Source organism: Vigna unguiculata, chromosome 9, assembly GCF_037176805.1.
Source record: "Vigna unguiculata cultivar grain cowpea cultivar isolate G323 ecotype 2 chromosome 9, ASM3717680v1, whole genome shotgun sequence".
Classification (NCBI taxonomy): domain Eukaryota; kingdom Viridiplantae; phylum Streptophyta; class Magnoliopsida; order Fabales; family Fabaceae; genus Vigna; species Vigna unguiculata.
In genome coordinates, this window is record NC_140800.1 from 783,103 (window position 1) to 810,076 (window position 26,974).

The window sequence follows — 26,974 nt, forward strand, 5'->3', positions numbered from 1 at the left end:
TTATTTTTTATGAAATTATAAACAATTTTTTTCTCTACTTAAAGTAAAATTGTATTAGAAATTATCAAAAATTAAAATTTATTTAATATTATAATTATTTATAAATTTTTGTAAAATTTAATAGTTATTAAGTCATTTAATGTTCTGTACGACCGTCTTTATTATTTCTCACCGGTTTAAAAAAAAAAAAAAGGTTTTGTATAGTAATTGGATCCCATTTTCAAATCCGTGATTGTTTGGACACGACTTAAAATAACGTTTATCAAAACTTTATTTTCTAACTTCCAACTTTTTTTATATTTATTATTTTTTATCTTTCAAATATATGTTAAAATTCTTCGTAACTCTTTCTAGATAAAGTTAGATAAAGTGAGTTATTTATTTATCTATTGATTTTATTTATTTTCTTTCATCATTCTTATTTATATTGTACTATTTTTGTAACTATTATACTTTTATAATAATTATTCAATTAATTTAATACTATACTTAAAAAATGGATAACGTTAGCTTTATCTTATTTCTTATCATTACTTTTGAATAAGTATATGTTTAACTAATTATTTAAAACAATATACTAATTAATATACTTCTGCTTAAGTATATATTATTTTTGTTTAATTTGTAACTGGACTGAAAATATTTTAAAATACAATATAACATTAATAGTACAATATACGCTATGAAAAACAGTAGAATAACTAAAATTAAAAAATTATAATTGAAACAATCTGTCTATAGATTAAAAAAGAATCTAACTAGCTAGTTTTGACAAATAACTTAACTAACCAAGTTACATAATTTCATTACTCATTTTACAAATAGATAGTAAGCCGCAAAGTTAAAATTAAAAATGACAACTATATATGAAACTATCCTTAACAATTAATAAAAACTATTTAATTAAATTTAAAAATGACACATTGTTAAAATTAAAATATGTAAGAATTAAAATTAAAATTTAATCATTAAAGTGTTAAAGTATTTATTAAATAAAATTTAAATTAATAAGAAACTAATAATCCTAATAGTTGTGTTACTGTTAGTCGTCATTTTTATGATTATGTTATTATTTTAGTAATTGTCTTCAATTTTATATTATTGATAATAATGAAAATTATATGATATGAGTATAGATTTTTTTGTATAGATTTTTTTATTTTGCATGTGAATATAATACATTAGGTTTGGTAGATGTAAAATAAAATAAAAGAGAAAGTAAGAGAATGAATATAGAAAGGAAGCTTTACTAATGTTATTGAAGGTAGGAGCTTCTGTAATGTTGTAATGTTATTGTGTGGTATTGATTAACTAATAGTCTTTACAATGAGACTAGGTTGTCTGTAAGAAAAGTGAAATTCATGTCATTGCTCGTGAAGTTTTAATCTGTTTGTCATATGTTTTCTATTTTAAAAATAAATTTTGTTATAACAAATAAAATATTATCTATTAAATTCAAGAACGGACTATTTCCTATTAATATTGTTTATAGTTGAATATTAAAAGAATTGATATCACTTTTAACTTAAAATTTCAAGAAAATTAGTTTATGTGTCTTCATTTTTATATGGTGTTCAATTTCCACATTGACATATTTCCTTCAAGCTAACCACAAGTATTCTTTATTTGTACAATCATTCAACTTGACAGTTTTTATTTGTACAACTATTCAATTCAATAGGACACACTTGCCTAACTTCTCGGTGAAAGACTTTCAATACAAGGGTTTGTCTAAGCCTGTCACAACACCAACCATCTGCTCTGATATTAATGATGAATTTCTTGAGAAATGATTACTCAAGAGATACAATATTAATGAAACATAATCAAATCCACATTGAAGGGATTCACAATACCTTCAATCCAAAACCTTAAGACATATTTATGAGTCTTTAACTTATTCGTTGCTCAACCTTCTCATTTATTACCATAATTAAACTCATACTTTCAAACATTAACTTCAATTTATAATATTTAACTATTTTCAATATATATTGTTCTCATGTCATTAATTGTTATTAATTAAGTTAACCTAATTAATTGTGTGTTTGGAAACACTTGGGAGAATTGATTCTACTTTATGGAAGAAAATTGGTTTTGGTTGATGGAGAAGCTAAAAAAAATTGCTTCTATTTGATGTGAATTTGCCATCTTAATTGATTTTGGAAATTGATTTTGGGTGCATCTAAATAATTTATTAACATGAATTGATTTTAGAAATTGATTATCGGGTGTTTCAAGCGTAGGAGGCTAACTTCTACTTAAACAATTTGTCCGTTTTTGATTTCTCGCACAATTCGTCTGTTCGGTTCTCCTGTCACTCGTTTTGTTGTTTATGTCAATCGGTGTACCTGCTAAAGAGATTTTAATATTTAAGTCAACAATGATTCGTCAACAATAGTAATTAATATTTTAATAAATATGAGAGTAAGTCCTAAGAAACTTATCTTACATTTGACCTATATTTTTAGTTTTCTACGTGAACTTTGGATTTAATGTGACTTAATTAAGGCCCAATTACATTACGGTACATGGAGATTTCAAAGTGAAACGAAACGAAACATGCATGTAACATATTATTCTTTTAATTATTTTTTTCCTGCACACCGACACAGTATCAAACTAGTACATACTAAAATAAAGGTACTCGTAGGTGAATACGTACATAAAATTCTGAAAATAGTATTTTATGTAGTGGTCCCAATTTTACATTCACACTTTACACATTTTGCACGGAGAACTTCAAAACAAAAATATTTCTGCCATTGCCAACTTCAGATACATCTCCTCAAACTTATTAAAGAAAAAACGTTACAAGAGAATAAGAAAAATTAATTTCATAGCAGTGTCATTTAATTTTTATCATTACACATTTTTTAAAATATTAAGATTGATATTATGTTTAAATTAAAATATTATTATGCATTACCAACTATTCAATTAATTACTTAATATTTGCACAAAAAACTTTTCTTTTTGTAAAAAGAAATAAATTTTTATTAATTTTACATTATTGAAATGATTAATTAAGTACTATAGTGAAACCTAAACTAAAAACATATAACATAACGAGTAGCTTAATTTTTTTTATTATAGTTTTTCATTAAAAAACTGAAAGTAAATTGTTTAAATATAATGTAACATTTTAATATAAAAAACAACTAATGTAATTTTTTGTGGATGAATTATTTAGTTCCATACACATCAAAATACCACTCATTTTCAGCTTGCAGTGATTTCCAACCACAAAATGAGACATCACTACCTTTTTTGTTTGTTTAATCTTATCCTATATAGTCACATGATGTTACGAGAGACAAAAGTAATATAATAAGCACCAAATCTTGGTACATAAAATTTTTGCATATTTTGTTTATATCATAGAAAGTGCCACTAATATTAATATTAATAGTAACAGTGGATGAATGAAGAAAGTGTAGTGGTCCCATTTGAAATTATTTTATGATACACTCATTGTTGGGTTGGATCCAACAACCAACCAATCATATTGCACCGTTTTTTCCTTCGTCTCCTTCTTTTTCACATTCTAATCCAAAATATTTTAGGGTTTCACACTTTTTATTCTTAAACATGTCTATATATATTTTTTTAGTTGTTAAACAATTTTGTTGATAATTTTAATTCTCCTATCAATTGCCTTTAACCGTTATCAGTAAAAGTGAACAATTTATTTTGGAAAACTTAATTTTTTCATTTTATGGACAGAGTTTAATTCATTGATTGAATTAAGTGGAATGGTATATTCAAAGTTCAATTTATCTACATTAATATATATAATAAATTTCTTTCATTTGGTATAAAATATTTAAATATAATTCTTTCATTTTTATTTATTTAATTTAAAAATGGTTAAATTTTAAAAAAAAGTTAATTTTTAAATGATAAAATTTTAAAAAAATAAAAAGAGAAATCTTTTTTATATATACGAGTGTAAACAAATACGCTATCGTATATAGTGTGTAAGTATTTTTTTTATATGCATGATATTATATTAGTAGATGATGATATTGTAATGTTATTAAATTAATATACAAATAAATGTACATTTATTAAAAATAAAATAAAATGAATGGAGAAAATATAAAAAAATAATTAAGGATGAATAGAAAAAAAAGACATAATTTTATTAAAAATATGTAGAATGACAATGAATAGAAAAAAGAAAAAGAATAAAAGACTGACAATTTTACAAGATATAAATAAAAGTAACGATAATTTAACAAATAATAATTATATCGTAAAATGTAAAATTGCGAAAATATAAAAAAAAAACTCATTTTTATCAATAAAACTAATTTTATTTCTTATTTTAATGTAACTATTTTTAACCAAAACGTTAAGCTAAACATAAAGTTCTTTTAGTACCTTGTTGTATTTTAGTTTTTGAATTTGTTTATATAGCATTTTTATAATTTAAAATAACATTGATTTAACCTTTACCAATTTTGCTCTCTCCTTTATTTATTATATTATTATTTACTTACTTTTAATTAATTTATGCAATATAGACTGTTAAAATAATATAAAAAGTTCCGTAACTCTTTTACTAAAATTTAAAAAAAATGTATGCTATTTAATTTTTACTTTAACAACCTTAGCATACAAATAATAAAAAAAAAGGTGAGTAACAATTTCAAATAAAAACAATTTTCAAATCAAACAGAAACTTAGCATTAATTCTTCTGATAATAATAGACTCTGACAAAACTCAAACTCAACGGTTTTTAACATATTTGCACTGGCAGCAAATGATAATTGACCCTAATACCCTTCCAAAATCCACAAATATTCTAAATAAACAAAGGGTATTATGGGAATCATGTCCAAACAGTATGCCAAGCAAGCTTGTTTTTTCAGATGATGTGTTACCAGTAGGTAACCTTCCCCATAAAGAGAAAGAACACCCAATACTCTATTTTTTTCTGTCACAGATTCCCATTTCACAACTCAAACCCCAAATTTATAATCTTTTTCCAAACCCCATTGTTTCCCCTAAAAAACCCCCTCCTAATTCTGCTCATTTGTGGCTTGTCGCTTCTTTTCGATTCTTGAAACGGTCCACTCGGCGCGTGGCCGATCTCCGGCAGCTCATGGCGGCGGGGACAATGGCTACGGCGGCCGGGGCGGCGGTGGTGCTGTATTATGTGCTGAGCCGGCGGCTGTCGCGGAAGGCGGAGGAGGACAGCGAGGATCACGGAGGCGGCAGCGACGTGTCGAAATCGAGCAGATCGGTGCGCCGGAGAAGGCTTTCGAGGCGGCCGGCGCAGGCTCCGGCGACGCTGCTGGAGTCGATCGTAACGCTGTCGGAGACTCTGAGGTTCACGTATTCCGAGACTTTCGGGAAGTGGCCAATCGGCGATTTGGCCTTCGGCATCAACTACTTCATGCGCAAGCAGGTAAACTTTATGAGATTCTGAATAAAATTGAAAGTTTTAAGTGAAATTGAGGGGTTTCTGTTTCTGGGCATGTAGAAAGGTGCAGGATTTTTGGGGGATTGTGACTTTGGGAATAATGGGCGTGTGTGTAATGGTTTGCATTTTGCAGGGTAATTTGGCAGTTGCAAGTGTCTATGCTGGGAGTGATTCTGTGCAGCTCAAAGGGGATGAGATAATTGTGGAGCTGTACGAGTTGTTGAGGCTTTTGACTTTGTGTATGCTTTTCTCTAAGAAGCCATTTCCTGTGTTTTTAGATTCTGCTGGGTTTTCCCTTGATGATGTGCTCATTCAGAAACCGAAAGCTGGGGTATGTTTTGTCGTTATCCATTCTCTCTCTCTCTCTCTGCTCTATTACTTTCTGTTTGTGGCGGAGAGGAGTAGAACAGACCACACGCTCTCACAGAGAGTCTGACTCAGCCACTCAGATGAGTTTAGAGATAGTGGCATCATTCTCACCATTGTTTAGAAGAAACGACAATGAATAGAATCCACAGGTCGTGGTATTTATATATTGGTTCTCAGTAAATATTTTATATACTAAAAGAAAACTATTTCCACAAAAACACAAGTTTTTCTTAGGGTCCTTTGTAGGTGACAAAAAAGTGCTCTTACGTTTCCCATTTAATCTTTGTCCCCATATTTGGTTTTATATGGGAAAGTTTTGTTGACTCTTGGAGTTAAGAGGGAGCTATAGTTTGGATTACCGGTGGTGTAATGGGCATTTTGAAATTTCTTAAAACTATTTTTTTTTTAAACATTAAGAGATAAGAGACCCCTTGTGGCTTAAGGAGATAGAGACAAGAAACCTACACACGATTCAACATGTCACATTAGAGAATCCTTTCCCCCTGCAGTATTATATCTATATGTAAAACTCATGTTTTGTAGTGGAAAGGTGCATGTTCTGATAAAACAAGGTATATTGAAGACAAAATGACTATACAAAGCCACGCTACCTTTTTCAGATTTTCAGTTTTACTTTTGTCTTTAACAATTAGCAAATAGGTTTATTGCAACTATAATTTTTCAACTGCTACACTGTTGTAAACCGTCAGTATTTAGAGAAGTCTGGAATTTTGGCTTATCATATAGAGTAATCTGTTAAAGCAATCATAAGTTTATTGTTAATGTCCAAAGGAACCCGGAAGGGAGACTTGTGTTGTACGAAGCTGTGATGTTATAAATTCCCTATAAGAAAAAAGTGAGGTGGGTATGTTTTTGTTAGTATGAGATGATGGTTATTGGTATCTAGAGAAACACACACAAACAGTTGTAGACTTGAGTTTAAATTCTGTTAATATTTGTGACTCCATCACCTATTTTAGTCATTAGTTTTACAAAATATGATCTACACTGTCTTCTGCTATTACTCTGTGTGTGTGTTAGTTACTGTGATCTTTTTTAATATTTCCTCATGTTTTCCTAATCTTTTCTCAATTTGATGATCTGTGGCATGATATATTTTGCAGCTTCTGAAGCCTGCATTTACTATTATACGTGATACACAATCAAAATGTTTACTTCTACTAATCCGGGGAACTCATAGCATAAAGGATACACTGACTGCTGCAACTGGTGCCGTAGTCCCTTTTCACCATTCAGTTTTAAATGATGGTGGGATTAGCAACTTGGTTTTGGGATATGCTCATTGTGGCATGGTTGCTGCTGCTAGATGGATTGCAAAGCTTTGCACTCCTACCTTACTTAAGGCTCTTGATGAATTTCCAGACTTCAAAGTCAAGGTATTGTTTTAAAGCATTTGATTTGGAAAAACTGTATCATTACATTAGCGTACTGAATTTATGATCCACTGGTAATGGCTTTGTTATAGGATCCTATTTTTTTCTCTCATTTCTCTGTTCCTTACACTATTCCTTTTTTCTATATTTTTAAGTTGTATTTCACTTTTTAATGTTATCTAATGACTATTGCATATACACATGTACAAGTATCTTTATTAAACGGTTATCCTATTGTATGTTTCTATAGGTTGTTGGGCACTCACTTGGTGGTGGTACTGCTGCGCTATTGACCTATATTCTTAGAGAGCAGAAAGAGTTCTCTTCAAGCACATGTGTCACTTTTGCTCCAGGCATGTATTGACGAAGTTTTTATTCAATTAAGATGTTACATTATTTATCAGTTTCTGCAGTTTTGTATTCACATCTCATATCATCTTGACTGGGTATGTGTGTGCTAGACTACAAGTTCACTGAACTTCTTGTGGCAATGAGAGATTTCCCATTACTTCAGTTCATTATTCTTGTTCATCATAAGATGTATTATGTCAACGTGGTTTTCTTATGATTTGTTTGTTCACAAAGTTAATGGTTTTGTTACAGGTTTAACACTTAATAGCAAGCATGCCTATTTTGCTTTAGAATGTAATAGTGTCTAGTTACTTCTTCATATAAACACTAAAAAGCAGAGATGAGGGAAGAATGTAACACATCTCATGATATTCATTTGCTATGAAAATCCTTATTCACTACAATTGTTGTCTATGATCTTGTTTGATTATTTTTCTCGCTCAATTTTCTTTAGACACTGAATTGTCTCTGACACGGGATCCTTTCCAGTCTCATCATACAGCCATTATTACTAAATTGTTTGTATCATGATTGTCTCTTTTGCAGCTGCCTGTATGACATGGGAGTTAGCAGAATCAGGAAAACACTTTATCACAACCATTATAAATGGTTCTGATTTGGTGCCAACATTTTCAACTTCATCCATTGATGATCTCCGATCTGAGGTGAGCTAGCTAGGACTTTAGATGGTTTTGACAAACATTAATGTTCATTACTTAATTTGTAAACTAGTTTTATCTAAAAGGATTTTTTTTTTTTTTTTTATTTACTAGGTCACTGCATCCTCTTGGTTGAATGATCTACGGGATCAGGTTGAACATACGAAGGTCCTGAATGTTGTCTACCGATCTGCAACTGCACTTGGATCTCGCTTACCATCTATTTCTAGTGCAAGAGCTAGGGTGGCTGGTGCTGGTGCTATTCTGTGGCCAGTAACCAGTAGCACACAGGTAACTTCAACTTCAAGCTCTGTCATATCCAATAAGTGGTCAATTTTGTTGTTATCTATCTGCACTTAACATGGACCGATCCTTAATCTGATGGAGATCGTGTTTTAAATTGCAGGTTGTGATGAGGCGTGCACAGAGTGTAGCTGAGGCTGTTGTCAGAACTCGGTCATCACTGTCATCATGGTCTTGCATGAGTGCGCGCCGCCGAAATGTTGGTCCATCATTAAACTCTAAGTCAGAGGATTTAAGTGAAGCATCTGTAATATCTGCAAGGAACACAGAATCTGTTATGACTGAAGAGGTAATAGTAGAACCTATGCTTAAGGATGAAAATACATCCTCAAGTGGAGGATCTGGCCATGATGACACAGATGAAGAAGAGCCACTCCTTCCTGCTAATCAAGACATTACTGCAACAGCTGTTGACGAATTAACAGAAGGCCAATTATGGTATGAGCTCGAGAAGGAGCTTCAAAAGCAGGATAATGTAATGAACATTGATGCTCAAGAAGAAGAGGCGGCTGCAGCAAAAGAGATCACAGAAGAAGAGAGTCAAATTGTTGATGCTGCTGCAGAATGCAGTAGCAGTTCAATCACTACATCAGACAACTTGGATAGCCATCGATTTTACCCCCCTGGCAGGATCATGCATATTGTTCCTGTACCTTCATCGGATGAATCAAATTCAAATTCAAATTCAAATTCTGATGACCCTATAGAAGAACATGTATGCTTATATGAAACTCCCAGAGAGCTGTACAGCAAGCTCAGACTTTCAAGAACCATGATAAATGATCATTACATGCCAATGTATAAGAAGATGATGGAACTATTAATACGAGAACTAGAGAAAGATAAAGATATCAGTTGTAATATCTTGAATTAAAGGAAACAAAAAACAAAATAGCAATTGCAAAATTGTTAGTGGACCGAGTACATACATATTTCAGTTTTTTTACCCTTGGTGGCTACTGCCATGCTGTAAAAAATTTTGGTTGTATGAATTTGATTCTTTTATATGGTAGGTACATGTATAAAATGAGAAATTAATGAGGTATTTATTGTTCATTTAATGAGGTTGTACATCTAATAAACGGGAAATGCAGTTTTTTGTCCAATGCATTCACTCGTTTTGGAGGAGTTAAATTAACTTGAATACTTGTCTTAGGCCTGTGGGACCTAATACCATGATGCTCAGGTATTCAATGTTTACGATGTACATGCATTATGTGGTCAACTTCGTATTCAAGCTTGATTATCTCTTGATATCAAATTACTTAATGCATATTTTTTTTTTAGGAGAACGAAGGGATCGTTATCTTAAATATAATATTTAACTAAAATCTAACAACCATTGTGGATTAGCAATAAAATCATGATGGAAATGGTGCTTATAGTAAACTAATGTTTTCTATTTCATCCATTCCGTAAGTTCTTGAGTCATACCGCATGAATACTGCAGTACCATGTTGAAGTAATAAATTGGTACTCATCACATTACCATAAAAATGAGAAATTGAAGCACATGGTTTCTGAAACAAAAAGACGTTTGGACGTTAAAGAATAATGTGCTCAACCAAGAAAACACTGAAACGGTACTCAGCAATAGTGTTCTTCTACACACATCAGCAATAATGTTCTTTTACACACATGTTCGGGTCAGTTGTATTGATGCTGTTTTCAGACTTGATATTCAACTCTTGCACCAAATCGGAAGAATGAATATCGTGAATCAATTATTAAAGAATGTACAGTTTTCTATATTGAAGAATCAAGCCATTCATCTGCCATCACTTTACATTGACATATTCATTGCAGCTAAAATTGGTTGTTGAAAGTATCAACCGCCATAGCGGTGCTTGAGGGATTCAGGGGGCTGCTCTTCCATGATACCAGAACCTGTTGTTGCCAAGTACTCGCGAATGGTTGTTTTACGGTCAGCAAGATAAGTGTGATCCAGAAAGTTGTTGTAGGCTGTTTCACCAAGATTCTTTGCTGCTAGTACACTACAAAAAGTTCCACAAATAGTGTTAATTTACAACAAATCTAACTCTAGACTGGGTTTAAATAGTGGAAAGCTTTGTTCGCCAATTCTACTATGGTTTTGAGAAAACTAATAATTTCTTTTGTTTCTCACATTGAAAGTAAATTGAAAAGGGATATGTGAAAACTTGACAAGTAGAGAGAAACTATAATGAGGAGCATTGTTGCCCGTGAATTTATGACCTGTGTGAAGAGGCAATCCAATTTACACAATAGGTATCGTCACACTAGGAACTAAATTGCTGTCAGTTGCATAAATGATTCTGTAGAGTTCATCTGACAGTGAGGATAGCTAATTAGAAATTTAAATGAAATGTGGTGATTTTATACTACGGAGAATGTTAACAAGAGTCCTTGAGACATTGGTTAAGAAATAAAAAAAAATAGATTTTTTTACGCTCCAGTGTGATTTCCCACTGAACTCTTTTACCGATTAAATCTTTGACTGGTGCCTTAGTTAGCATAATCCTTGTACTATTTCCCGTGTTCAACATCTATTACAAAAGAACTATAATATTTTGAATACTATATTTTGACAACTTTATCTTATAACATAATGTGCATCTTTTAAGTGGTTTTAGAAGATTGAAAATGAGAAAAATGAAAAATGAAAAACCACTTAGAAAATAACATCTAAAATTATAAGAGAAAGTGGTCAAAATTTAATAGTCAAAAAATCATTTTCCATTACAAAAATGTCAAATGGGTTTTCACCCGGTGCTTACCAGTGTCGAAGATAAACCCGACAAGGTAAGACATCATCTCTCCAAATTTTATCTATATTCCACCGCCCATATTGCTGAAAATAGATTTCCTTGTTTCCTGAATGCAACAGTAATGTAAGAATGCATAAACGAAGACAAAAGACAAGAAATAAGAAAGAAACAATCTAGGTACGACAAAGGCATGCATAAGTAGACAGTCAGATTTTTTTCTTTTAAGCCAAATATAGAAATCACCTAGAGCGCTATGATTGGAGGAAAATCAAATGTAGTGAACCATTGCACCCTTCTTTCCGCCTAGCCAGAAAGGTATGAAATAGTGAGGAATGTCTAGTAATATTTTTGATTACTGTAAACATCCCACCAAGCAGAATATAGAAAACTGGTATTGTTATAAATAATTCAGTTAGTGTTCTATATTCGTTAAGTAGTTAGTAGGCTGTTAATTAACCGCTTGTTATTGTACAAACTAGTAATACGATGTATGTGTAAGAAATAAAAAGTACTCAAATCTCTTCTCTCTCCTTTTTCTTCACTTTTTACGAATGTGTTTAGTGTATGCTCTAACATATATATGAAGAAAAATTAAAGTCTCTAATAAGAACTTTATAACTTGTGATTACTTATATATATATATATATATATATATAAGGAAAACAAAGCTTGATATGCAAACAATAACAATAGTTCGAACAGTTGAAACTTCATAAAATGACTAGATTTTCCATTTTGATCATCTAAGTCCTCACTAGTTTTTCCGCAAATAGAACTCTATTCAATTCACAAGAAATTAGTTGGTAATCTCTCTAATCAGTTTCTGGGGTTAGATTTAAGAATAGAAGGTAGGTACTATGAAGTATGCCGGACACAAACACGAAAAAATAATTTGGATAGAAACAGTCTTTCAAGTTTCCGAAACAATACATGCGTCTTGCTCTTAAAAAGCACCACGCAAATGAAAAATTACCTTTACATCTAATGTTGAAAAATTCCTCATCACTGTAACGGGCACAAAGGACCTGAAAAAATTAAGCCACAACGAATGACCAATTTGCTAATGAAATAACCAACATTCTTTTATGAGTAGAGACAATTCATGTTTTGCCACAACAACAATAGTCATCACATACCGCTGGAAAATCAAAAGCATGGCCATCAAGCGTTTCAGGAAGAACCTAACACATAAGCAACCAAAGATCTCAAGCCACCACATACACAAACATCAGAAGACTCAAAATATAAAAGCAGCAAGCTAAAATTCTGCATCTAGATGCTTACAGCAAGAAACCGAAACTCAACCTCCCTCTTGATGAAATCTGGAATCTAAAAATTAATCCACAGAAAATATTAGCTCAAATGCTCAAGCTAACAAAAAACTGGTACACACTAAATCTGAAACTGCCAGATTCCCTGTATTTTCGGCGCATTACGCAGTCAACAAATCATATCATTAAACAAAGATCAGACAACTCATATTCTATCTTGGTAGATAGAACTTAAACCATTCATTCGAGATCAAATCCGTCTAATCTTCATCCAATGGCTACAATTCTCTGATTACGAGATGCATGGAAAGTTCGACTGCAACAAATCCAGAATTTAAAGTTTTCAATACAGTACCTCTGATTTTCTGATCTCAAACACTGTTACCACAAGAGTTTCTCCTTCACATGGCTCCACACTCAAGCTCGAAATCTCCTAATAACATTTTCATCACACACAGCATAAGCATCACAGTTCCAACGTCCCTTCCAATTTTTTTTTTTTTATTTTCAATTTCACAATAAAAATAAAATAAAAATGGGCGCAATTGTTCTTCTCACACTATGAAGAAGTAAGATTTACGGTGTTGTCATAACGAACCATAGTTTCGGGCTTTGCAATGCCGCGCTCGAAGAAAACCGGAGCGACGTGCGCGAAGACGCGCCGGAAGCTTTTCAACTGTGCGGTTCGGAAGTTTGCCAAATCAGGGAAAGTGCTCCGTGCGCTTCTCTCTGCGAAGCAAGGAACGGTTACGTCGATGAAGAGGAACAGTAATAGTAGAGAAAGTGCACGTGGTAGTAATGATAGTTTACCGGAGAGAAGAGAGCCGAAGCCGCATATGGAGATGTAACCGTCGGGAGAGAGAAGAGATTCGAAGTCGGAGTCGTTGTTGAGTTCGTTGGGGACCGGAGTGGATGATCGGAGAGCGGCGGAGGCCATGGCGGTCTTGGAGACAGAGAGAGGAGCGAAAGAGAGTGAGAGAGTGGCGCGTTGGTGGGACGCGCGAAAGGCGAGTGATGAGAGTTGGAAGGGGAAGTTAATGGAGGCAGTGGTGGAGGCTATGTTCATCGTCCACCAGCGACTGGTAAAAGCTCGAAGCGGAGTTAGAATTTGTAGAGAAGCTGATCAATTCAGACACAAATTCTTACACTTGATTATTTATTCGCATATTTAATTATTACATTACCCATAATGACATGTTCACCCTAAGATCTAGTACAGCTACTTAAAAGTTAGAGCTTGACCAACAAAATTTCTGCACATTCCAAATTATTTCATCAACAAACGCCTAGAAGATCAATTCTAGGAGAAAAATCTTTCATTTGATAAACAATCATTAAGTGTAGAGACTACAATTAACCAAAAAATATGACAAGCCTAAGTTGTTGAAGATCAAGAACAAATATTTGTTGCAACTTGTTCAACTAAGAAACAGGTGTGGCTTATAAACGAGTTCATAAATCATAAAATTTAGAATGTTTTACCAAATCTTCAAATTTTTTGTTGAAAAATGATATAATTAACAATTTATTGTGTACAATCGAAATTTCTTGAGTTTAATTGCATTTTTTTGTCATAATTGATTGTGACATAGGCAAAATCATGATCACAAATGTATTATTAGTAATAGTCATCATCTTCATTATGAATTGATAAGGAATAGTGGATGTCTCTTTATTTATCAATATTTCGCATCTATATAAAATATTTTATAATTTTTTTAATGTACCCATATCAAACTAAGTATGCTAGCTTAGGAGTTTGCACTAAGTTTAAAATTAAGTAGTTAGTACTTCAATTTAGAGATTGGAATTTTTGCCACTACATTTGTTGCTAAATGAAGCATGGAAATTGGCATGGGACACCACCATACCTTCCCATTGTTCAATCCATTTTTCCAAATTTTGATGCTCTTTTGGGTTTGTTTTGAAGGTTAGACAAGTAGTTGCAACTTGAAATGTGTTTAGAAACCTTAGTTGGATTGGTAAAATGAAATGAATATGTTAATTATTTATAGTTTTTAACTGCACATCCTGAATGATATACCAAACAGAAGCCTATCTTATGCCCATATAATAACCACATGAAAACAGAAAGAGAAAAAAAAAAAAGGATTGCTGCATAAAAACAAGAAAAATATCTGAATGTAAATATTATTTAACAGATTTTTTTATAAAAAATAAATTGATATTCTTTTTACAGTGAATAGTTACAGATACATTCTCTACAAGAATATCGTGATTATACCCAGTCTCCCAACCCCCCCACCCCCCTTTTCTTTTTCTCGCTAGCAGAATTGTAATAAAAAGAATTCTGCAGGTATTAAATTACAAACCCCCTATAAAAATTGAAAAAGAAAACCCAAGATGTGTTATGTACTGGGGAGACATCGTACTCAATGGAAAACTTGAGTAGCGTAGTATTCGCTTTCATTAAAAGCAGGTCTCAGACTTTCCTGACACATGAACTCCAAGGGAAAAGAGACCAGGTGACCCTTCACTGATGCTAATCTCTCCAAGGGATCGGTGTTCTTAATGCCTCCATCACGATAGGATTCCAATTTTTCTGGGGCTATTCCTAAATCAATGGTCGTGTGACCAATCCTTTCTTTCCAAAAGAGCACACTTTGTCTGAAGGCATGTCTGCAAAATCATTACCATTAAAATAAATGTTAGGGACACAAAAATGGAGAGGTTTCATCGAAAGATGTACGATGGGCAATGGGCAAAATTACCATTAACATACCTGGTGTGTATCAGATCATTAGGTACGCAAGAAAAGACATCCTGGTAAATTGCAGTATTTGTCTGTAAAACGTATGCAGGGATAATTATCAGTTTTATTATTGAAAAAAATTCTGATTAAGCTATTCAGAATCACCACAAGATCTCCAAGAGGAACTCAAATCACCTAGAAAAACAAGTGCGTATTTGTTTTTGTGTGTTTTGTGTCCGCAATGTTACGAGGCTAACCGTGTAAAACCGAAAATATATAATCATAAATATCTTGTACAACTAAATAGTAATGCAACCTAAATAACTTCCCACGGGCTTTGGTGCATTGCAGTGTAAAAAGACTCTGGAAGAGTCAACAGTTAGGTGCAAAACTTTCATGCCATAAAGTTCAAGCGCGATCTTAGGCAGATCACAGATGTCATATCCATGTCCGTTATCCCCCACACTGAGATTAGAAGTTAAACTGACACTAAGAACTGACCGTGTTAGATATTTTGGCAAACCTTTTTTTAATATAGTTGGCCACATGGATCAAATAATATCATCATTTACTCGTCATAAAATCAAATCCTCAGCAACTTCATTAGGTTTTAAGTCCTTTTAACGATTTCAACAAGATTTTTCTTAGTTTACCTTTACTTCCAACTTACAAGGGTTTTCTCCATTATATCCAACTCAAACAAAATTAATGTTGAAGTAGGCAATTTGCTATTTAGCCAAAAAGAAATTGAAAAGAAAAGAAAAGAAACCTCAAAACAGACAAAATGAACAAGCAAATCTGTATCAGATATCATCAATTCCGGTCTTCAATAATTAACTAAATGGAAGGGCAATGACATAATGAAGAAAGCAGAGGCCACTTTAAAGGATAACTATTCATGCATGAAAATTCCATATAACACTAGTAAGTTTATAAGAATATATCACTTAAAATACCATTATTCATATCAAAAGAGGTGAAATTAGCAACGAATATCAACATTCAATTGTTCTTACTACCTTTGCAGTTGCCACCCAAATATCCTTGTAAGTAGATTCAACAACTGGGTCCATTATTTGATTGTCCTGAGGAAAAGATATTAAAATAATCATTACAAATCAGGCACATGAAACAACTACTTACTAAGAATGTAAAATTAACAACCTCTCCTGTAGGGATACCCAAGTGCTCAGACCATAAAGACAATCGAAGGGTCGAGGAAAACTTTCCAGCTTTCCAAGGTTTTCCATCCATATAAGAACCAATCAACTCTCTGTCTTCTATAACTATGGCAATCTGAAATCCAGTGAGAAGATTAAAGGAACAGAAAGGGGTTAAGTAATTATGCATTAACAGATAACATAAAGCCAAAAATAAGAATATAAAAACATGGTAAGCAGACGAATTTATTTATTCAACACAACATTAAAGGTGACTAAAAGAGGGTTTGCAATAAGACAGACCTGCCAGTTGAAATTATTCTTTCATTAGTTACATATTTCATTTTATTTTAGGGAGTTCCCTCAATTTGTTAACACAGTTAAACTATAAAAATAAAGAGTAACATTGAACTGAAATCGTATGCTTTTGTGAAAGCACGGATGGTTTGTTTATATTTATAAACAGAAATCAATAAAATAAATAGAGGAGATTTTATATCCTCCACTAATAAAGATACGATCCTAGAGTGATCTTGATATTTCTGATTATAAAGATATGATCATGATATCTATAATTGTAAAGATACGATTCTTATTTCTGTAATTATCACAAACACATTTATGTCAAACTAATGATTTTAAGAAGGAAATTCAAAGTTTATCAAGGCTGAGAATTGGATTTGCAGTCTACACCCATATTTTCTAATAAAATGTATACACAACACAAGATAACTAAATATCAGTTGCATTAGGAATCAAGTGATACATTAATGTATCCTGATAAAATGAACCAAGTGTTCGTGGGAATTAGTAAGTAGGCAGTTGCAGTCAATTAATAAGTCAAGGAAATAATCTCCCCTCAGACTACCAAGAGTCTACAGAGATGAATATATGTATAATTTATGCACACATGCACATTCTCCTGAATAATAAAGTATTCTCATTCTCAATTCTCTCAAACATTTATTTCTATATTTCTCCTTTTCCCCTCCAAATTCAACAATTGCAACTAACTTGTTTCTATAATGAAATTTAACACGGATAAAAATTATTTCAATGAGGGTGCATGAAATGAGAGACTGAGAACTTAGTACAAGTTAATTTGAGTCCCTAGTCAAACATGTGCAGCATATAAAGTGAAAAGGGCATGGAACTGTACCTCAGAATCTCTGGAGCCAAGTAAGCTCCTATCATTAATATTAGCAGACCCAATCAAAGTTATACAATCATCAACAATCATGATTTTACTGTGAACATACACCTGCAAAACAGTTTAAACCATTAAGCTGACTGAAACGAACTTTGTACATAACCATAGATGTATAAGAATACCTGGCTGGTTGCCACAGGGCCCCCATTAAGTCTACCATAAGACCTTAGACCATAGAAAGAGATGTAGTCGTGTATTTTAGGACCAAGAAGTTCATAAAGATTATGCAAGATGGAATTCTGCCCCCTGCAAATGGTTCGATACTGCCAATGCATTATGGCTCTTACAGATGCTGCACCACTATCATCAAGGCCTCCCTAGATAACTCAAAAGTCAGTCTAACATTTATGCAAAAGCAATATTTACAGTGTTTAAATAAAAACAAGAATAAAATTGATAGGAACCTGGAAGCCAGGCAGCAGTGGTATGACAATTATAACCCTGAAAGTTTTTTTGTCATTGTAAGCTCGCATAATTCGTCGGTATAAAGCTTCTAACACACGATTCCTTATCATCTCATCCCCAGAAAGACCTGAGATAAAAAACTGATTCTGGAATATGTGCCCAGGGATGAATTACAACAGTCAGAGAAAGGTCCAGAACAGATTAAGAATGTAATAAAATTTACAACAACTACTTTAAATTTGAAAAAATGAAGAGAGGAGCAGAAGATATAATATTGCTTCATCATTTCAAGAATCCATAAATCCTATCACACTACATATTTATTAGAACATATATTAGCATATTATTAGAATACAGATAAATAATTTTCTTTTATTCTAATATATGCTAATACATTCTAAAATAAAAGGAGGAAGTTTGTTTAATACCTCAATGTAGATGAAGTATTCAGCTTTTTCAATAAGAGAACAATAAGCACTGTGGATGCTCTCTTCGGTTTGACTTGTTCCAGCAGACCATTGACTCACGCTCCTAATAACCTATCAATTAAAAGGTTTCTTGAGAAAAAAATCGAACAAATGTTGAAAAATTAAAAGGATATCAAGACAAGCGCAAAGGGAATAAAACAGTGTTTAATACACGCCTGTGAAATTTAATAATTCCAGCAATATAGTTTACTCTTTTATGTTGCAAAAAATGGATAAAAGCCAGGTGTTAAAAATATCTGACTTTTCTCGATAAATAATAGTTAACTATTAAGTATAGGTCATGAGAACAACGCACTTGGCAACGGCAGGAAGCAAGAGGACCAACTTGTCCTGATTCCTCAGGAAAACCTCCCTGGTCACCCCGTTCTTGCGTCTCCCACCATTCTGGATCTGTATTTTGCAAATCAGAATGAGCCATTCTATCAAGAGGCATTTTCTCACGATCATACTCAGAATCCAGATCATCTACAAAGCCCTTCATTGGTGTGTCTGAACCAAGTGCTACAATTTTGGCCTTGCGAAATGAAAAGGGAAGACCAGTGCTCATCCTTCTTGGCTTCTCCTGGTAATGTGGAGAGGAGATTACACCATTACACTTTTGGTCTCCTTCATGAGTATCCAACCCATCAGACTCCTGGGGCAAAAGTAGAGGAATATCTTGATCTTGGGAAGATGAGGAAAAAGAATCTTCTCTTTTAAGAACTGTTTGATTGTCTACGTTCCCACTTTCAATCTGTATCTCTCGGCTTCTTCCCAAGTAATGTGGAATAACCATATGATGCTGAGGCATTAGTAATGGTATCGCTTCCTCATATAAAGCTTTGTTCCTCTGATGTGAACAAAAACAAGATTATTTCCTATTGGGAATATAGGAATAGGGCTGGAATAATGCAAGGCATGCAATGGTAGAATATGACTAACCTTTGCATAATTCCATCGCTGAACAAAGTGCCTAGCAATGTCACGGCAAGGTGGTCCCCAAAGGGCACAATGAACATCGTGCCAAGGCATACGAGGATATTTCTCACGATCCAATTCATCTTTCATTGTATCTTCCCATGAATTTGGTTCAGATTCTCTGTCAATATTGAAAATAAAATATGACTTGTGTTCAACAGGTAAGAGCTAGTCTCTAATCAATAAAAGATGAATGACATATTGTCACACATTCCAAGTGCAACCTTGCCAATAGTTTTCTTTGGAACTTTCATAGATATTTATTGGGGCACATAATATATTATATATGTAAAATGTTAGGACCAATCTTAGGAACTGATATAGAATTGTATACCTGTATAATTAGGAATACATATTTTACGACCAATACTAACACAACACTAATGCATATAGGGTCAACTGCAGACACTCAGCATAAACTATTGTCTGAGTTAGAACAAAGCTTAATAGTGAATTAAAGTATTGAAGAGAATTTGAATTGCTATGGGAAATGCACTAAATGAAACATCAATGCACTTAAACACGCAGTTGTAAACAACTACTACTTTTAGGGCATCTTTCTTTTTTACAAAAAAATAAAAAATAAAAATTGCAGGTGTACAGAGAAGGGTAAGACTAGGTGTAAATGAAGCATTTTCCATGAAATGTACAAGTTCAACATGAATAGCTTTATGAGAATACTGAGGTATCACTATGTTCTTTGCCATCCCAACTGTGTTGCCACAACAAACAACATCAATCATATGCAGTACCTCAAAATATCATAAAGAAAGAAGAAAATGCAAAAAACGAGGGGGACCAAACCTGACCCATTAATCCCTAATACTACAAAACGGTAAAATAAATCTATCCCTAAAAAACTCAAGACAAATAAAGCTAGGAACATTATCTCAAGTATAACCCTGAGATCTACTACCAAACTGAAATCTTAAGAATTTATAATTTTTATAATTACTTTTTAAAACCATTTCTATATAAAAAATTACTGGAACGAAACATTTTAGTTAAAAAAATGCCTTTTCTCTCAATTTCTGTGTTTGCTCTTCAGCAGTGCTTGGTTGAAGAGGAGAGCAGAAATTAGGGGCCAAGATCCCTCTCTCCCATTTGTGCCTCCCTTCCAATATAGGAAGGATATATAGAGAAAGAGAAATGATTCATATATTTTGGACTGTCTTGACTATATTGACCTATGATTTTATTTTACCTCCACACCCCACGTAAACCAAATAAGGGGACCCTCCCCTCTCCTCCTTTGAACCAAACCATGCATAATATAAGCACCATTTTCTTACTACTCTATAACAGATTTTGAGTTACTACTGCTGCATATAAACACTCTCATTGACTAAACATTTTTCAAATAATTAAAGTGTTTTCCTTAGAATAAAATAAGAGTCTTACAATCTCACAGCATGCTAAACAAAATCTTACAAATGTGCCTTCGTGATTATACACTCTATTCACAAAACTTACCTTGGGTTATAATAGTCTTTTCCCGGCCAGATTAGAGGAGGGAAATCAACCACTTTATGCTCAGATGTGTCATAACGACCAAAGCATAAATCCAGTCCTCCAATAAAGCAGATATGGTTATCAATAATGACAAGTTTTTCATGGTGTGACCTGTAAGTAATAATCACAAACAAATAAGAAACCAAAAACGTGCAGCATAATTGATCTTTTCTTGGAAAAAATATAAGTTTGTTATAAGACCATATAGACTAAACACCAAGTTTTCAGTAATTCCATACCACAGGTAAACACCAGTAGAAAAGTGGTCAGGATAGCGTAATACCCTCACATTCTCATGAATGCTAAGAAGCTTTTTCTTGCTATAAACACTGTTGATTTTCAAAGCAAGAGCCACCTCTTTGTAGAGAAGAATGTAAATCTGCATTAAAAATAATTCACGCAAATCTCAACACTTCCATGGAAATAAAGGAGTTGGGATATGCATTGCCCAGGATGCATACAACACAGATGAGTACCTTTGCAACTACATGTTCATAGTATAGACCGTACTAATCAGCTATTAAGTTATAAAATCAATTGATCTACTCCTTTCCACTATGATATTAAAATTCATTTATAAAAAAATACAGTTCTATATGCGGTATGAACATTCAGCCAGTACCATTCATAGAACAAACAATAAAGCAAATCGTGGACCTACTTGTTCTACCAAGAGAGGGGAGATCCATAACAAAATTTTACTGAGTCATTTTCAGAAATATCCTAGCACTATGCAAGGCAATTCAAAGATAACAAGCAATCATTCCTCCCTACCTAATCACGTAAAATGCAAGGATTTGGCTCACATACGACAAAAAAGCAGAAGCATGGACACTGTCAAAAAATTATTTGACAGGTTTTAATACATTGCTCAAATGGTTTTTGACTGTTTTCTTAAAGTCCATGATTCATGCGCTATGTAATGACTCAGTTAGAAATAGGAAAAAAAACTGTTGAAACAAGATGCTCATACAGAAACCTGGGAGAAGAAAAATAGACCATAAATTTAAATGTGTACCTACAGTGAAATTTAGGCCAATGTCCAAGGATGAACACAATATTCACTTTTACTAGTGAAGATTACAAGGAGCAGTTAATCAAATTTCAAACCCTTAGGCCACACAAGCATATTTATGGGTCCATATCCATTTTGCTTCAGCCAAACCAAGGGTTCAATACAGGTTAAATGTGGGCAAGGCCCAAACTGAACACAGATACTTTGCAATGAAAAATAAATTCAGGACCAGAAACATAGAACAAGGAGTCCTCCAGTGAAAGACACAACATTATTACATTGGAAAACGAATGCAGATAAGATAACTGAAAGCCGTCATACTAAAATCCTTGGAATGGTTGTTTTGTACTTATCCTTTACAAGTTAAATAACCCAGAAAAGAGTCCCTTAAAAAGGCAAGGCATTGTGCAAGAGTTCATATAAATTGTTACCTGAACCCCTTGCTTAGCTTTTCCTTCCAACAAATTATCAAGCCTTGATGAAGCATGAGTGTGAAAAGGTCGCCGTAGATACAGTTCTGGGCACAGCCACCACCCACAGATAAATATCTGCATGAATCTCTCAATAATTGAGCATAATCTTTAAAACAACCATTAATCTCTCTCTCTCCCTCTCAGTCTCTACCTTTCTACCTGTGTATGGGTGTATGTTCATATGTCACAAAAGTGGGCCAGAATATTAAGGCAGTAGAAAAACAAACCTCTGATTTTGCAGCCTCAATTGCAGAAGCAATGGCCTCAAATGCCGCTCGCCCATCAATAAACCACTGGGCTTGACTTCCATCTTCAATTAAGCCTCTTGGAGGAGCAAATGAACCATAACGGTGAGGATGACACCAGCCTTCAGGAGGCCTGAGTCCAGCATCATTAATTGCAGCAACCCAATCTTTGACTTTACTTCTACTTTTCACTCTAATTCTGATACTGCGGATTCCACAAGCCACCTATAATATTTAGATAGGTGTTAAAGTTTGAAAAGGTATGTTCCTCTGTATAGTACTACCATACATCTGATAACAACCAATCGTCAGCTAATTGCTAGTAATTACATAAGAATAAACCTCAATTCGGTCCTGAAAAGAATTTTGGAACATCAATTTGGTTGTCAAAAGAAAGCTTTCAAATTCCCAAAGTTACTAGTTTACCGGGATTGAACATTAGGTGACCAAATATTATCATTAGAGGATTAACTTGATGTTCTGAAACTATTTCAAAGACCAAATTGGGGATTTATTCAAGATACGATACAAAATAAACAGATTTAAGCACAAAATAGCACCCATCTCACCTTGAATGAATGGCGTAATGGATTACGTTCCTTCATTTCACTTGCCAGTGATAAACGACCATCCCCATTCCCATCCGAGGCCGGCAGTACATCAAAAACAATTATGTCCAGCGGCTGTGTATCAAAAGGATCTGCCAGCAATGCCAAAAATCCAGGTTTCAGTACAGCCCATACCTGTACATAAAAATACAGGGAAGTAATAATGTAAAATTAAACCAAATATAATAAAAGTTACCAAAAAAATATTTAAATAACAAGATAAGTAAAGCATATCCAAAAGCAGGATTTTTTACCTTTTGCCAGTTGTCATTACAGCAACTGAAACAGTCAGACAAACAACACTTTCTGGAGTCTTCATCCTTCAGGATTTTGGGCAAATGTTTCACCATCACATATTCTTCCTTTAGCTTGGGGCCATATTCAGGTGAAAAAGATAACTTTGATACCTCCAAAAACTTGCAAACCTGGAGCATAAAACTTCTTATAGTAAAAATAGCATTTAGTGATCATAAAAACCACAGTTTCAACAACAAATCAAATGGAGGAGATAAAAAATCCATTAAAACAGCCAAAAATTAACTTAATTAGGCATGGACTTCAACTGAAAATAAAATATGTTGTACAAGTTCCAAGGTCCACATCACATTACATGTATGAAATATGGCTACCAAAAACCATGGCAGTAATTTGTTTAAATTCAAGCCCCGCAGAACCAATAGGCAGCCCAGAGCACAAGCTCCCGCAGAACCAATAGGCTATTTCCAGACTAGAACCAGAACAATAACCAATTCAGCCACACTAGAAACAAGATTCATGATGTCAGCATTCCCGACAAATCTAGTAATCAAATGCCAGGATTTCACAAGCAAAGTGTGTTGACAAACTTGGATGATCAATATTTATCAATAAAACTAATATCTCATAGGCTCTTTGGTGCAACAGTAAAGTTACTAGCTTGTGATCTAGTACAGATGGATTTTACTCATGGAAGCCCCTCAGCTAATGAGGGGGCATGGATGTGTACATTTGAGTATCTGATACTTGCCACCCCCACAATAGTAGGATAAGCATGCATCTGGTCGATTACAACGAAACTAATATTCAAAATTAAGTCATTCCATTGCCACAGCGGTGAAGAGACATGTCTACATTTACTTAACAAATAACCCAACCCATAACATCAAACTGTAATATTCTATGCATATGTAAAATGTCTGACACAAAAATGACAATGAAAGGATGACTGTGTTTCATAACATGACAACATAAATTTTCAAAAGCTCATGCACAAAGCATACCTCATGAGAATTTACAATACTGATATTTCCCAAAAAGTGATTCAAATATCCTTGCATTGCTCTCTTTGCCCTATCTGCAATTGACTGCTGTCTTCCCAAGGCTGGTCGTATAATTGGTAGAGCAGCACTAGATGGAACATCTCTGCACAAGAAACAAACATATAGAATATTATGATCACAAATCAACATGTTACAATTATAGAGTGCTCCATACAAGTTGCACGTTGGGGATCACCTGTCCTTAGCACTTTCATGAGTTTCATCAGTATGCAACGGGATTGTTTCATCATCACCTTCATCGTCATCTTGCTCCATAGCATTGTGTTCTCCAATTCCTAGATTTTGAAGCCATTCTTTAACCTTTAATATAATATTTCAGTGAACATTACATCAAAATCCAAACTTAGCTAGACACAAATGATATCGACAAATAATACAATAATGTACTGTAGCCATTTTGTATATATCATTAAAGAAATATAAATAACACTGCTCACCTGTTCCTGCTTCTCATGGATTTCCTCAATGATGGCACGTTTCTTTAATGCGAAATGCAAAATAAACACTTGATGAGCTTTCTTCATTAGCTCCCACTTGAACTGGAATGCAAATGAGATATATAAGTATCCTCCTGTAGGAATGAAGACTGAAAGAAATAAATATTTAACAAACAATGCTTCTCTTCCGTCCAAATATCTCCAGAGACAGCCACGTAGGCCAGGCCAACATTTAAAACTAACATACCCCAGTGCCAGAAGTTTCCAAGCTATGCAAAGTTATAGAGGATAGTCATTGCACGCAGTCTTACCCTTGCATGTACAAGGAGACTATTACCGGATATGAATTCATGACAAACTGGTCACCAAGGCTCAACTTTACAGCCAAGTCTTGGGCTGCCCCTCAAACAAGGCCAATAAAGGTTTAAAACTATTGCTCCCACCACCATTTATTTATTTACTTATTTATGTCTTTCTTACACGCACTTCAACTCTAAACAACTCCAAAGCTGATGAACAGCAGAAGTAAATGCGCAAAAGCTTAAAGTGTAGTTCGGAGAAAGTAAAATTAATAGGAAAAGTCCAAAGCTACTAAGTTGCAGTGTTAGGAAAATAGAAACAAACTACATAGCCATTGCATCACGAATTTCTGGTTCAAATTAAACCCTACGATAAACTTGCCAAATACATACACACGTACGTACTACATATATACGCACGCGCACGTACAAACACAGCGTATGAAGAACCAATCGGATTCAAATAAAGGATCCAATTCGCTTGGATTTTGCTCGCTTTAGCTTCACACAATTGGCACCAGTGCTTGCGATCAGAGATTTCCTTTTTATTAAGAATTGAATTCCACGAAATCACGAACACACAATGAGTGTGAGAGAAGATGGCACGTTACCTGTCTGTACTGAACCTGAATGGTGTAAGAGAGTTGCATGGGGCTGATATCGCTGGCGTCGGGGCGAGACACGGAGACGATGGAGGCTTTCGGCAATTCCTCGAAAATCCGATTGGCCTCAGCACCGCTGTGCCGGAACGACGGAGCCGATGACATCTCCTCCGCAGTCGCAGCCGGCGGAGACGGCGGTGGCGAGGATTTCATCTGAACGTAGCGCGGACCGCCACTGGACATCAACTGCTCCGTGGCCATTGAAATTGAATCGACGTCGCCGGCGATAGGAAACGATTAGGTAATCGAACGCGACACGTTCCAAGGAAGAGGTGGTGCAACGACGTCGTTGGTGGTTTCGGATCCAAAAACAAATTCAGAGAGAGAGAGAGAGAGAGAGAGAAAGAAAGAAAGAGAGAGATAGAGAGAGATAGAGAGAGAAGAACGCTAGTTTTCTTAAGAAGAGGAAAACTCGGAATAAGAGTTGAACTATGAACAACGCCAAAAGAGTGCGCACAAATTTGATTTCTTCTTCACTCGCCTTCTAGTCCTTGCCTTTTTCCCTTTCCAACAAAAATCAATTAATTATATAATTAAATCTAGATTCTAAAATAATTTATTTTACAATTTCCTTTGCAAAATAGCTAATGATTAAAAATTATTAAATTGTAAATTTATGTTAGAAAAACCATTCAACTCTTTTGACGTTTCCAATATTATTTTTTAATTAGATCCTAACTTTTGTTTCTATAACTTTTGCAATAAATTAAGGGAAAAGGGGATGGATGCTTCTACATTTTTAAAAATTAAACATGACATAATAGATAGTTCTAAAGCTTAATTAAGGAATGTGTGATATAAAAAAATCTAAAAGAGATTACTCTCCATATTCAAAATAAAACAAAAATTAAAAGAAAATATCATATAGAAAAATTTTAAAGCTATTAAGGTGAAAATATCATATAGAAAATAATCCAAAAGATTGTATCCAAAATTTTAATTGTT

General features: G+C 33.8%; 3 protein-coding genes across 5 annotated transcripts; 1 reads left to right on the forward strand and 2 right to left on the reverse strand.

Annotated features, from left to right (window-relative positions):
- Positions 1-5,010: 5,010 nt before the first annotated feature.
- Positions 5,011-9,569, forward strand: LOC114163948 (lipase class 3 family protein). The gene is made up of 7 exons (XM_028048345.2): positions 5,011-5,417; positions 5,566-5,763; positions 6,926-7,198; positions 7,446-7,548; positions 8,093-8,211; positions 8,320-8,496; positions 8,612-9,569. Exons 1-7 carry the CDS (start codon positions 5,112-5,114, stop codon positions 9,380-9,382), a joined length of 1,947 nt encoding a protein of 648 aa, XP_027904146.1. The 5' UTR covers positions 5,011-5,111; the 3' UTR covers positions 9,383-9,569.
- Positions 9,570-10,092: 523 nt separating this feature from the next.
- On the reverse strand, positions 10,093-13,943 carry LOC114162099 (uncharacterized). 3 transcript variants are annotated; one of them, XR_014984416.1, is made up of 9 exons: positions 13,337-13,943; positions 13,125-13,255; positions 12,882-12,959; positions 12,540-12,584; positions 12,392-12,436; positions 12,229-12,280; positions 11,265-11,361; positions 10,723-10,815; positions 10,461-10,502 (listed from the first exon to the last, which is right to left on the reverse strand). XR_014984416.1 is itself a non-coding variant. In XM_085666220.1 (8 exons), exons 1-8 carry the CDS (start codon positions 13,590-13,592, stop codon positions 10,337-10,339), a joined length of 873 nt encoding a protein of 290 aa, XP_085522346.1. In that variant the 5' UTR covers positions 13,593-13,939; the 3' UTR covers positions 10,093-10,336. The 3 variants fall into 3 exon arrangements, 2 of the variants coding, with proteins under 2 accessions (XP_085522346.1, XP_027901676.1); XM_085666220.1 differs by lacking the exon at positions 10,723-10,815 and having other exon boundaries at positions 10,093-10,502; positions 11,265-11,372; positions 12,230-12,280; positions 12,540-12,577; positions 13,337-13,939; XM_028045875.2 differs by lacking the exon at positions 10,723-10,815 and having other exon boundaries at positions 10,093-10,502; positions 13,337-13,928.
- Positions 13,944-14,773: 830 nt separating this feature from the next.
- PLDP1 (phospholipase D P1) lies at positions 14,774-26,484 on the reverse strand. The gene is made up of 20 exons (XM_028047366.2): positions 25,979-26,484; positions 25,069-25,170; positions 24,807-24,931; positions 24,572-24,713; positions 23,567-23,737; positions 23,274-23,447; positions 22,687-22,929; positions 22,418-22,534; positions 21,211-21,350; positions 20,933-21,082; positions 19,424-19,580; positions 18,798-19,331; positions 18,443-18,553; positions 18,014-18,160; positions 17,732-17,926; positions 17,559-17,660; positions 16,404-16,535; positions 16,259-16,324; positions 15,270-15,331; positions 14,774-15,166 (listed from the first exon to the last, which is right to left on the reverse strand). The coding sequence occupies exons 1-20, from the start codon at positions 26,228-26,230 to the stop codon at positions 14,920-14,922; spliced, it is 3,369 nt and encodes a 1,122-aa protein (XP_027903167.1). The 5' UTR covers positions 26,231-26,484; the 3' UTR covers positions 14,774-14,919.
- Between the last annotated feature and the right edge of the window lie 490 nt (positions 26,485-26,974).